Raw genomic sequence first — 13,295 nt, 5'->3', positions numbered from 1 at the left:
TGATTAGATATCATACTTAGATATCATACTTCAGAAGGAGCAATTCTAGCATTCTTACTTTTTACCTTTGTTTATAGGATAACTGACCTGTGTAAAAATAAAAATGTCTCCATACCTTGATGAAGGTATTCTGCCACGATTAATTAACAAGAACTGAAAGAAATGTCTTTGTGCTTGTAGAGTCAGACAAAACCATTCTAGAGATGTTTAGCACTTTGCGGTGAATTGGGGAGGGATCAAATTCTATTTTAATGCTAGACATCCATCAGATTTTTGTTTCTGTTTTTTTTACAGTGCTGGGGATCATGATACTCAGGGCCTTGCAATTGCTAGGTGGGCATTCTCCCACCCAGCTGTACTCCAGCCCACGATTTTTTTTTTTTTTTTTTTGGTACTGGAGATCGAACTCTGGTCCTTCCGCTTGCTAGGCAAGCAGCGGAACCACTGAGCTAAATCCCTGGCCCCAGCCCACGGTTTTTATTTCATAACCCTTAGAATAGCCATCCAAGACCAGCTTACTTCATTTTATTTAGTTAATGCTCCAGTGAGTTCTGTATAGCGATGCTAATTTTGGAAATGACTTTTTCGGACCTTAACAATTTCAGCCTAATCTTCTAAAATTTATCGTTTTGTTTTGTTTTTGAGACAGGGTCTCACCATGTAGCCCGCACCTCCTGAGTAGCTGAGGTTACAGGCGTGCCCCACTGTGCCAGCCCCTTCCAAAAGCTTGCTGTGCTTTCATTTCATCCTAATTCCACTGAACTTTTGGAAACATTTAGTTTATTATAGTTGTTACTTTGGTATGAAACAATTGTCTTTAGCCGACCAGTTTGTCAAATGTATATTGTGTTAGTTTGAACAGACTGTATAGAACAGTAAGAGCCGTCATACATTAATGGATGTTGATATACTGTTTTATATGCTTTTAATATTTCACTTAATTTGTGTGATAAACCTGTGAGATGCTGCTGTTATCAACTGTTTCCATTTTATGAGATGCATCTGAGGCCCAGATGGCTAGTGTGATTACACCCAGGCTTGTGCATATCTAAGTGGTTGGGTGCTTGTGATTCAAACTTAGATGTTCTTACTGCAAAACTCATGTTTTATATGACATTAAACTGCTTCATCTAGGTGTAATTTGCTACTCAGATTTTTTTTAAAAAGTTCTAGAGGGCCAGGGATTTAGCTCAATGGTTCTGGCGCCTGCCTCGCAAGCACAAGGTCCCGAGTTCGATCCCCAGTACCAAAAAAAAAAAGTTCTAGAGCCAGGGAATTTAGCTCAGTAGCACTGTACCTGCCTTGCAAGCTCAAGGTCCTGAGTCAATCCTTGGTACCAAAAACAAAGGAAAAAAAGTTTTGTATAAAATCCTCTAAATCTGAAATATTGATGTGAATAGTTCATGTTTCTTGGGCAGTTTGTATTTATCATTTTTTGTTTTAATTTTTTTTTGGAGGCAGAGTTTGTAGTTTTTTGTCTTTGTAGTTCAGGCTGGCCCTAAACTCACTATGATCCTCCTGCCTGAGCCTCCGAAGTGCTGGGATAATAGGCGTGTACCACCACACCTGGCTCAGTATCATCTTATTTAATACCTCAGCCTTTGTGCAAGAAAGTAGATACTCTCTTTTTAAGATAAAACAGTTTTGCAATTATCGAAATGTAGTGTGAAGTACATTTGAAATTCTAATCCAACACTGATCCTGTTGTATAATAATGACTGTGCTATTTTCTTTTCATGCTTAGTGAGAGTTAAGATGTTTGTTTGTACTCTGAAGCCCATTCTTTATCTCAGAGCATACAGTTTTATTATATAGTTACCCTAAACTCCAATCAAAAGGCTTTTGAATGCTTTTTTGGCTATGTTTTACATTTTCTTCCGTCCTTCCTTTTTTATATATATATTATATATTATTTGCCCCAAGTGCTTTATGGATTCTTTTCCCTAAAAAGTTAGACATTTCTTTTTCTAAGTTTTAGTACTTTACTACTATAAACTGGATTGAGTTTTCCATGGCTGACATCATATTGGAGTTTCTCAACCTTAACACCCTGATTTTGGGCTGGATAAGTTTTTGTGTTTGAGCAGAGTGGGGCTGTCTTACACATTGGAGAACGTTCAGCAGCATCCTGACTCGATCCTCTGGGTGCCAGTAGCACCCTCTCCCCCTTACGATACCAAAGCTACCTCCAAATGTCCCTTGGGCGGTAAGATCATCTCCAGTTGGAATCACTGGCAGTGGTCCTCAGTTCTTAAAACCAGTTAAGATAACATTAGATTTTTGGTTTATTTATCCGTATAATGGATTTTTAAATTAGTGTTGTCTCTAACGTAGACATAGATTAAATTGGCACACTTGAGGAAAACATTTGTTGGAACGGTTCAGAATATGGGGTCTGAAATACTAACAGTAAGGCAGTTTATATATTTCGAAGCAAGACTGTCTCACTAATTTCAAGCTTAATTTTCCAACTGTACAGCAATCTTAATTTACAGGTTATGTAATTATGTGTACAATTCTAAGAAAATCGGGGGAGAGCTACTTATTTTAATAGAGTAAGTTAAATGATTATTACATCTACTGCAAACAAATGTCAGATACAAACAACTAAAACTAGAGATTGCTAACCTGTGGTTTGTAGTGGAAATATCAGCTCTAGTTTTAGATAGCTAAATAAGCGAATCTTCTTGGGGTTTTTTTCCTTCTCTTCTTTTTTGGTGGTGGTGGTCCTGGGCTACTGGTGATAGAACCCAGGTCTTCGCTCTGAGCTGCATCTGAAGCAGCCTGTGACTTCTTTGAGGAGACAGGATCTTGCTCAGTTGCTCCGGGCTGGGCCTGGCTCGAGGTTTCCATCCTCTTGCCTCAGCCTCCCAGAGCGCTGGGAGAAACCTGGGCTGTTGTTTGTGGACTCAAGAGGTTGTAAAAGAAGAAACCAGTAAAGCAAACTTGCTTCTCTTTTCCTGCCCAGGACTTCTTTTATGAAGACATAGAATCTTTGACCCAGATGCTGAGGGCTTTGGCTACAGATGGAAATAAACACCGGGCCAAAGTGGACAAGAGAAAGCAGCGGTCCGTGTTCAGAGATGTCCTGCGGGCGGTCGAGGTAGGCCTCCTGACTGCTGTAATAGCTACTAATTTTGAGTAATTGTTTTAGGCTGAACTTGACAGTTGGATCATTTTGTTGATTGAATTTCATCAAGACCAAGTGGTGCTGGGGACTGCATCCAGGGCCTTTGCACTGAGCTACCTCCCCAACCCTGTTTTCTTTCTTTTTTTTGGTACCGGGGATTGAACGTGGGTCCTTGCGCTTGCGCAGCAGGCGGCGAATCCACTGAGTTAAATGTCCGGCTCTCCCCAACCCTTTTTAGTTTTTATTTTGTGACACATTCTTGCCAGGTTGCTCAGGTTGGTCCTGAACTTGCAGTCCTCTTGCCTCAACCTCCTGAAGTTCTGGACTGACAGGCATGTGCCAGTACACTTGGCTCCCAGCAAATTTTTTTTTTTTTTTTTTTTTTTTTTTTTTGTGGTACTGGGGATTGAACTCAGGCCCTTGTGCTTGTGAGGCAGGTGGCAGAACCACTGAGCTAAATCCCCGGCCCACCCAGCAGATTCTTAATAACATAAGTGAAGAATTTTTTTTTCAATTTAAGAATTAGGGCAGTACTTTTGTGAATGTGTTAAATTATTGTGTGTCCCTCAGTCTCCATTGTAACCTTACCTTTAAGCAAAGATCTTTGTGATCTCTCTAGGAAGGCTAGGTAGTAAGAATTGAAAAACAAAATACAGCAACTGCCAAGCCACTTAAAATCAGGTGATGCTTGAATTCCTTCTGTATGGCAAAGACATTGAGTGAGAAACCTTCTGGGACCAGAATGCCTGTTTAAAATAGAGCTGTAGAATAGGGCAGGCTTGTTGTAGAACTAGGATACCTCAATCTGACAACTGTTTCGGTTGGCCAGGTAAGAAATATTTCTTAGGTATAAAGGGTAATTTCTCAGATTATTAACAACTTTGAAGGCAGTTCTTTTGAGTGTAAGTGTATCATCAAAGAGTATAGAATAGGGGCCAGGGATTTAACTCAGTGGTTCCGCCACCTGCCTCACAAGGGCAAGGTCCTGAATTCGATCCCCAGTACCAAAAAAATTTTAAAAAGTGTAGAGTATATGAAAATTCAAAATGGGCCCATTAAGTGCCCACCCCAAGGCCCACTCCAGAGCCAACTTTGATGTATGTCTGCGATTCTCTTTTAATTACCTTTATAAAAACAAAACCTAGGGTATAAATTAGATCTCTAGGATCTAAATAGTTTGGTTGATGGTGACTGTAATCAGATTCTAGTAATATTTTATATTCTGTGGATTTTTAACGTAAAAATTAAACCTAACTTGAGCAGACAGCAATATTAATTAAAATTGCTTTATGATTAGTGTGGCAGTACTCCTAAGTTATGCAAGCCATTCTCTTTGCATAACTGTACACTATTTCCTTTTTATTTATCTTTTTCAGATAGGTCTTAGTTGCCCCGACTAGGCTCAAACTTGCATTCCTCCTGCCTCAGCCTCAGCTTCCCAGAGTACTGGGATGCACCATGCCCAGCTCCTATAAACTTTTTTTTTTTTTTCCACATTAAGTATATTGGTACATTTTAGGTATATAATATAGTTACATTCATCATTGGGATCTTGTACCATTACATGAGTCTCTTGGTTCTTATTTTTTTCCCCTTCCCTTGCCCTCCCTTCACCCCCTCCACCCTTCCCTATTTGCAAAGACCTTGTTTCCATTTTTTTCCTCTTCTCATATTTTTTCCTTTCCCTTTTTTCCCTTTCCCTACCCCTCCCAATTCCCTTGCTCTTTTAGACCTTTTCTTCCTGTTACACAATATCAGTTTACATTTTTTAAATTACAATATTAAGATCTAGGAGACATTACCACAGATTTTACAGAATTTAAAAGGATATAGAAAGCATATTACAAAAATCTTTTTTGAAATAAATTTGACAACTTCTAAGAAGTAATTTAGAAGACAAATTAATGAAACTAACTGGAGGAAATATAAAGTTTGAATAGCACCTGTTAAAGTATATTCCTAGCTTGAAAACCTACCTATATGACAACAGCAGGCTCATAAACATTTTAACTGATAAATTATATCAAACAATTAAAGCAGAAAAAAGAAGGAACACTTCTCCCCTCATTTTAGGAACTCAACATTGTGGTAATCCTAAAACTGGATAAAGATAATAGAAGAAAAAAGTATGACCATAGATAGAAATTTGTTTAACAAAACAAACTATTAGAAGTCAGATCTGGCAGTATGTAGAAAGTGGTTTTGTTATAGGGATGGCAGTGTTGGTTCAGCATTGGAAGATCCACCCCCAAAAGTCATCATTTTAACAGAGAAAAGGAAAAAACCATATGATCCTGTCAATAGTTGGAGAAAGAGCATTGGACTAAATTCTACAGCTGTTCATGGTAAAAGCTATCAGGAGACTAGAAGTAGAACAGAACCTTCTCAACAGATCAAAGACATGTACTCCATACTTCAACAAAAAGTCCTACTTTGAATGGAGATGATACAATGCTTTCTCCCTAAAGTGGGGAACAAGGGCATATATGCCTACTCTTCATCTGTCCATTAGACTTTGAAACATAGGTCTAAACCAAAATAGTCTGGCAATAAAATGACACAACTAGGATAGGGATTGGCACGGCAGAAGCACAATCTTTATATGTAGATGAAATGATCATCTACAGAGAAAATACTAAGAAAGCTCTAGGAGCCCCTAGAACTTGTACTTAAATTTAGCAGGATTAGAAAACACAAGGTATATATAAAAATTCAGGTCTGTGTATACTTGCTATAAATGAAGAATCAGACATTGAAATTTAAAGGTTATATAGGAGCACAAAAGACCTAGAAAAGTAAAAAAAAAAAAAAGCAGTGTTGGAAGACATTTATTACCTAATTTTAAGACTTCCTCTAAAGCTACAGTAATCAAGGCAGTGTTGGTGTAAGGAAAGACATATAGATCATTGGAATAAAACAGAGAATCTAGAAATAGAACCACACATATATGGTCCACTGAGTTTTGAAAGATTATTTAACATTAGCATTTTATAGAATATAAACTTGATTCAAGAGCCGAGGAAGAGATAGTGTCTTCAGCACATGGCACTAGAACACCTGGTATCCATATATAAAAAATTAACCTCAACCCTTTTTTTCCATACATGAAAATAACTTGAAGGGATCTATGAACCTAAATAAGAAAGCCTAAAAGTATAAAACTTTAAGAAGAAATTATAAAGGAAAATGTTTATGAATTCAGAGTAGGCAAGAACTACCTAGTATACCAAGACATGATGTATAAAAGAAAAAAATTGATAAATGAGATTCCATCAAAATTTAGAACTTTAAATGACATTAAAATGAAAAGTCCTTAAACAGACCATATTTACAATGCATATAACCTATGAGCAGAATACATAAAGAATTTTTAGAGCTCATTAATAGACAACCCAATTAAAATGTAGACATAAGAAGATGATAAATAGCCAGTATAGCACAAGGAATGGTGTGCAATTCTAGAATCAGAAAAATACTAATCAGTAGAATAATAAGATTGAATTATACACTCATTAGGGAGATGAAGTCAAAAGTTTTAAAAGCCTTGTCATGACTTTTTCTTTTTGTTGGATTCTCCCCCTTTGCGTTTAATTTGTCACGCCCAATGGATTCATTCTGCTGGGTTTCCTGGGGTTGTGATCCTCATTGTCTTTTCCTAGGGTATTGCCTAAAATTTTTTGGAGTGCCGGTTTGGTATTCATGAAGCTCCTGAGGTGCTCTTTATCATGAAAGTACCTTATTTCTCCATCAATTTTGAAAGATAGTTTTGCAGGGTACATCAATCTGGGTTGGAGGCTGTTTTCCTTTAGGGCTTGAAATACATCACTCCAAGCTCTTCTTGCCTTGAGGGTTTGCATTGAGAAGTCTGCTGTGATTCTGATGGGCTTTCCTTTGTATGTGATTTGTTTCTTTTCTCTCACTGCTTGTAGAATTTTATTCTTCTGTTGGATTTCTGGAATCCTAACTATTATATGCCTATGTGTAGATTTTTTTTGGTAAGGTTAGCTGGAGTCCTATATGCCTCACTTATCTGTATGTCAAGTTCTTTTCCCCTCCTTGGGAAGTTTTCTGCCATCACTTCTGTGAACAGTTTTTTTATGTCATCTGCACTCTCTCCTCTTTCTTCATTGACTCCAATCAGTCTTATGTTATTCTTCTTTGCGTCATCTAGCAGCTGCTGGATTGATTTCTCATGTTCCCTTACAATTTTAAAGCAATTTTTCTTTTCCTCCTCACTAATTGCAATCTTATCTTCTATATGTGAAATTCTATCCTCACATTGGTTCATTCTGCTGCGCAGACTTTCGATGGAGTTTTTAATCTCTTGGAAATCTGTTTTGTATCTGTTTTATGGATTCCATTTGTTTCCTATGTTTGGATTCCATCATGTTCCTCAAATCCTCTATTTTTTTTATCTGTGCCCTCTCTTAGATTTATTAATCATGTCTTGCACCATGAGCAAAATCTTTGCTGTTATCTAATTATTTCTGATTTCATTTTTCCCAGATCCTCTTTTGTTGCCAGTTCAGAGAGTCCAGGTGGTTGAGTATCAGATTGTTCCATCTCGTTTCCCTTTGGGGTTGCTGTAGGTGATCCGGAAGTCTGTTTTTGAGGCTTGTTTATGTGTCTTCTCGTTTCCACGGTGGCGGGGGGGGGGCTTCTTGTGCCCACGTGGCTCACCTTCTGTGCCTTAGGAGCCTGGGATGGCAGTAGGGGAGCTTCCTTCTGGGTGCTGGGACCCGCTGAGCTTCACTGCCCCTTTTTTTTTCTGTTGTTTTTGGACAGTGTAGCCTCCAAAGATAAGGTGATGGCATGTCCTAGGTTTTCTGGAGTAGACCTGATTTCAGATTCTGCGTCTTGCTGGGTAGTAGATTGTAAGGGGTCAGCATGACCTGACAGTCTGTTCCTAAGCCCCTCCACCGCGTCAGCCCTAGTGCTGCTCAGCACTGGTAATCCTGAGGAAGATAAGGGGGTCTTGGCGTACACAGCTTTACCAGGCCCTGTCCCTGGGAAGCCACTCTTACCCTGCAGCAATCTGCCTGCCCTCTCCTCCTCAGCTCGGGAAAAGCACCTTCCCTACTCTCTGTTGGGCTCCCCAGTGTCCGGCCTCTGCCTCAGTGCGCCTGGCAAAGAAGGAGCCCCTCAGCCACACTCTGACTGGAGCCCAGCTCTCTTGGGAGGTCCCTGCTTCCTTGACGAGTCTTCTAAATGAAGGCTGCTCAGCTGCCAGAGAGAATTACACATCTGAGGTGTCATAGGGGCTGCCACATCATTTCTGTTTATCCAGAGCCTTTCTTGGAGCTCGTGTAGTCCATACACCCACAGACATTTAATATATTAGATGCTTTGCCATACAATTTTCTTTTTTAGTTCCATTATAACTTTTAGGTATAGAATTACTCCTTTTTAAGGAAAAATGAATACCAAAGGCATCTGTAATCCGAGCTCTCTGGGAAGTTTAAGCAGGAAGATCGCAAGTTTGAGCCCAGTCTGTGCAGCTTAGTGATTTTAGCAAGACTTTCAAAAAATTTAAAAAGGGTTGGAGATGTAGTTTAAAGTGAATGTCCTGGTACAATCCCCAGTACTACAAAAACAAACAAGCAACAAGCAGTAACCAAAACAGTAAACAGCAAAGCTGAAACTCAGTCCCTCAGTACTGTGTGTTTTCAGTAGGGCCCAGTGCTGCAGATAAGCAAAGTGAGAGGAAGCAGACCATTTCGTAAGATCTGTAGTCAGGTCATTGGTGACCTTTCTAAGAGCAGTGTCAGTGGGGCGGTTCGAGAGGAGCCAGACTGAAGTGTATTGGAAAGTGGATGGAAAGTGGAGTGAGGAAGTGGAAAAGAAGTATCTTCAGTTCTGTTAAAGTGCTTTGGCTGTATTGGGAAGGGGAAGAGAATCCGTAGCTAGAATGTAGTGCTACATTGTAGAAGGGTTTGTTTTGTTTTGTTTTAGATGCTAGAGACAGTTTATGGGAAAGGGAACCAGTGGAAGAGGAACATTTAAAATACAAGTGAAAGATTGGGTTTCGCCTGGATTAGGGAATATGAGGGCCTGTTCCATTCCGGAGGGAGGAGGAACTGGGTACGGGTGCAGATGGGTTTGTCGATGGTGGGTGGGAAGTGGAGTTCTTCCCAGGAGTGTCCGTGTTTTCTGAAGTCCAGGTTGAGACCCTAGAATGCTCCTATACTAGTGTTTTTGCGCTGTTAGACACTAGGTGGTCACTGTATGTGCCTCACAGAGTGCTTTCTCTTCTACCTCTAAGTCAGAGCCTCCTAGTTACTGGCTCTCTCCTTGGGCTCGCTCTGTTAGCCCTGTTTGGCTCCTTCCCGAGGTCCCTGCCTTTTCTCACTGACAGTTCCCATCTCCTATCCCAGATCTACAAACATTGGCCTGCTCTTGAAATTTTAAAATATTCATAGCAGCGTGGTTTTGTCATTCATATTTATTCAAATTCAGTTGTGTCTTCAGGTTTATACAGTTAGACAAATTCTACACCCTCACACACAGAACAGCAGTTATGAGCCTTTCCACATCTCAACTGTGGAAGTGCCACTCCAAAATATTGTTCATTTACCTCATTTATCTGTTTAGAAGTTGTATTTATGCAAAATCTTTCTGGGCCATTTCCATACCTATGATAATTTTGTCTCTTGCATTGTCTAGGAACAGGATTTTCCAACAGAAACTGTTAAATTTGGTCCTGAACGCATGTATATTGATACTTGGGTCAAAAAACACACCTATGACACCTTTAAAGAGATTCTCGGATCAGGGATGCAGTACCACTTGCAGGTGAGTGACATTTCTATATCTGCTTAAGAAATGGTCTGAAATGTAGCTCACTGAAAACAATAAATTTGTTTTTGAATGTGAAGCTGAATAAATAAAACTTTCTTTTTGTATGGTATGTCTGCTTGAATGTTATTGGTACTTTTGATGAAAGCAGATAGTGTCACATGGCTTTCTGGAATTCAAGGTATTAGAAAACAATTTGCTCTCATACTGAGAAATAGGAAATAAGTGTTGTAGGTTCATACTTATTGGTTGCACATAACTTCTGTTAATAAGATTCATTCTGTGTAGTGAAAAACAGCTTTGCTATTTAACATTAAGCCTTATTTTTTTCTTTCACATAAGTCAAATGAATTCCTTCGCAATGTATTTGAACTTGGACCCCCAGTGATGCTGGATGCTGCAATGCTTAAAACGATGAAGATTTCTCGTTTTGAAAGGGTAGGTTTTTGTTCTTGTTCTTAATAGAATTAAATGCTCTAAAGAAAAATGGAGGTAAAACTTTGATTGTCCCTGGTGATGGGAACCTAGCCATGTCTCCCAATAACGTGGGATTTTACTTTTTCATGGTGTCTCACACAGACACAGTGGCTGTACTAAAGGTGTAGAAGCTTTATTGCACTTAGAAGGTGGGGGACTTAATTAAAATTTTCACCCATAGCCCTGCTACTTTAATATAGAAGTTATTATTATTATTATTATTTTTGGTACCGGGGATTGAACTCAGGACTGTGCGCTTGCGAGGAAGGCGGTGGAACCACTGAGCTAAATTCCTGGCCCTATAGAAATTATTTTTGAGTGTTACAATATTACTTTTATATGAAATATTATGCTTAGTGAAGTTACACACTCTGAGTTTCACTTAAACATTTCACATATCCTTAATTTTATAATATTTTTTATTGAGGTAAGAGTTACATAAGAGACTGTTTGGAAGTGTGCTGTTCAGTTGCATTTGTTACATTCATGGTATTTACAACCAGTCCCCTCTATCTACTTCCAAAACATTTTCCTCACCTCAAAAGAAAACCTTTTACCGAAAAGCAGTGCCCCCCTATCCCCGCAGTCTGTTCTTCTAGCCACTGGCGAACACTAATCTGTACTCTGTCTCTGGATTTACCAATTTGGGATATTTTATATAAATGAAATTATGCAACATGTTCCCTTTTGTGTTTGTCTTTTTCCACTTCAATCAGAGCAGCATTCCTTTTTGTTGCTGAGTAATAATTCCATTACATGGGTATTTCATGATTTCTTGATCATCTAAATTGATTTGGGCGTTATCCATCTTTTGGTCATTGTGAATAGTTCTACTGTGAACGCTGGCATACAGATTTTTATTTGAAAGATTTCAGTGTTGGAGGGGTATATTCCTATGAGTGCAATTCCTTGGTCTTTTGGTAATTTTATTTTGAACTTTTTGAGGAGCCGTCAAAGTTATCCATAGCTGCCGAGGCATTTTGCATCAGTATCAGCAGTGCTTAAGAGATCCACTCTTGGGCTGGGGATTTATTTAGCTCAGTGGTTCTGGTGCCTGCCTTGCAAGCGCAAGGTCCCGAGTTCGATCCCTGGTACCAAAAAATAAAAAAAGGGTTCTACTCTCCAGTCCTCATCAACATTTGTTACTCATTTTCATAACTTCTAATTATAGACATCTTAATGTATGTGACCTGCTTAATTATACTTTCATTGAACTTTTGTATTTAATTACCAGTGTGGTCACATAATTGAGAGGTATTTAAGATTTGCTGGTAAAATTAAGTATTTTTACTATTTCTTTTTAATTATTTCTTCTGGATGAAACTACAGTGTCAAATAAAAGCACGTGATAGGTTTTGCCAAATTACTTTCCGAAGTTATTTTATCATTTTTAATTGGCTGCAGCATTGAATGAAGGCATGTTGTTGTTATACACAGATTTGACAGCAATAGGTTTAATAATTATAAGAGACTTAATTCCTGGGCATGGTTACACATGCCCATAATCCTAGCACTTGGCAGGCTGGGGCACGAGGATCATGAATTCAAGGTCAGTCTGGGCTACACAGCAAGTTCAAAAACTGACCTTTGGATTACATAGAGAAATCTCATCTCAAAAAAAAAAATTAAAAGAGGGCCGGGGATTTAGCCCTGCTTTGTGCTCTGGCAAGCACAAGGTCCTGAGTTTGATCCCCAGTACCAAAAAAAAAAAAAAAGAAAAGTTAATTTAATTGGTATTAAAACAGCTCCCCACCACTATTTTTTTTATTTTAATTGACAGCTAAGTAGGACTTTTTCATGTTAGTCATGATTTGTGATCAGATTAACTGATGCTCATTTTTACCTTCCTTGGTTGGAATTTACTTACTCCTTACATATTTAGTTGATAAATTTCTTAATATAGAGTAGCCATTAATTGTGTTGTTAATTTGCTGCTGCATTCTTTGTGTACATTTTATAAATATTTAAAATATTGATAGTCAAATTAGTCCATTTCTTGTATGATTTTCTTTTTTTATTTTCTAAGAACACCTTAAGTTGTACTGATTCACAAGCATTTTCCCCTTCTTGATTTCAGCATTTATATAATTCTGCGGCTTTCAAAGCACGGACAAAAGCTCGAAGCAAATGTCGGGATAAGAGAGCAGATGTTGGAGAATTCTTCTAGATTTTTTTGTACTTGATGACAGTTTTCTAATTTCTTTTCCTATTTTTAATGTATATAAGCCTTAGAAACCATTTTTATCTTGGGTCAAGTTATATCATTTTTGTAGTAGGGCTGGATTATATATTCTAACTTAATGTACAGTATTGTAAATGACATGACATTCTGATTGTTGAATATTCTCTAAATACAATCAGTAATCATGAATAAAGTATAATATTTGGTCATGTTCTATTTAAGAAGAGAGCAAAGAAGATGGTATTTGACTAGATTTCATGTTGAAAAGGGTTTGATTTCTTATACTGTGCTTGTCAAAATATCAGCAATTTTAATGATATACATACAAGATAATTAAGTTAATATCTTAAATTTGAATTCTGGATACAATTTTTAGAAGTTAGTTCCTGGGAAAAAGCTGCTGTATTTTACATTTTAAATGGAATGTAGCTATTTGAATTTTGTCACTAGGATGCACAAAGGAACTATACACTAGAGTTTGCAAGAGCTACACTTAACGGCCATTTGTTCATTGCCACTGCTGGGGGTTCACAGTGAGTTACCCGGAAAGGCTGCGGATCTGAACCTCCCAGGGCAGGGACACTCACTCTATCTGCTGTGTGAGACCTTGTTCTTATCACTTGGAAATAAAGATCTTTTCACACTGAAAGTGCTTGTTTTCTGATAGAAACAGTTTTATAAGTTAGGGGTACAGAGTTCAAACTACACAAG

The 13,295-nt window shown here is 38.3% G+C and overlaps 1 protein-coding gene across 4 annotated transcripts in view; it reads left to right on the top strand.

Annotated features, from left to right (window-relative positions):
- The window catches only part of Ifrd1 (interferon related developmental regulator 1), a 50,143-nt gene extending 36,910 nt beyond the window's left edge, over positions 1-13,233 (top strand). For all 4 annotated transcript variants that reach the window (XM_013070302.3, XM_004839625.4, XM_004839624.4 and 1 more), the window contains exons 9-12: positions 2,969-3,103; positions 9,794-9,922; positions 10,268-10,363; positions 12,480-13,233. In XM_013070302.3, the coding sequence (XP_012925756.1) occupies positions 2,969-3,103; positions 9,794-9,922; positions 10,268-10,363; positions 12,480-12,569 (450 nt within the window). In that variant the 3' untranslated portion in view covers positions 12,570-13,233. The remainder of the gene's footprint in view (positions 1-2,968; positions 3,104-9,793; positions 9,923-10,267; positions 10,364-12,479) is intronic.
- Positions 13,234-13,295: the final 62 nt, after the last annotated feature.

The sequence above is a fragment of the Heterocephalus glaber genome, unplaced genomic scaffold (genome assembly GCF_053883595.1).
Source record: "Heterocephalus glaber isolate CG9 unplaced genomic scaffold, H.glaber_assembly_v1.0 deba00000676, whole genome shotgun sequence".
Classification (NCBI taxonomy): Eukaryota; Metazoa; Chordata; class Mammalia; order Rodentia; family Bathyergidae; genus Heterocephalus; species Heterocephalus glaber.
Note: the sequence above shows the minus strand (reverse complement) of the source record. Positions and strands in the feature narration are given on the sequence as shown.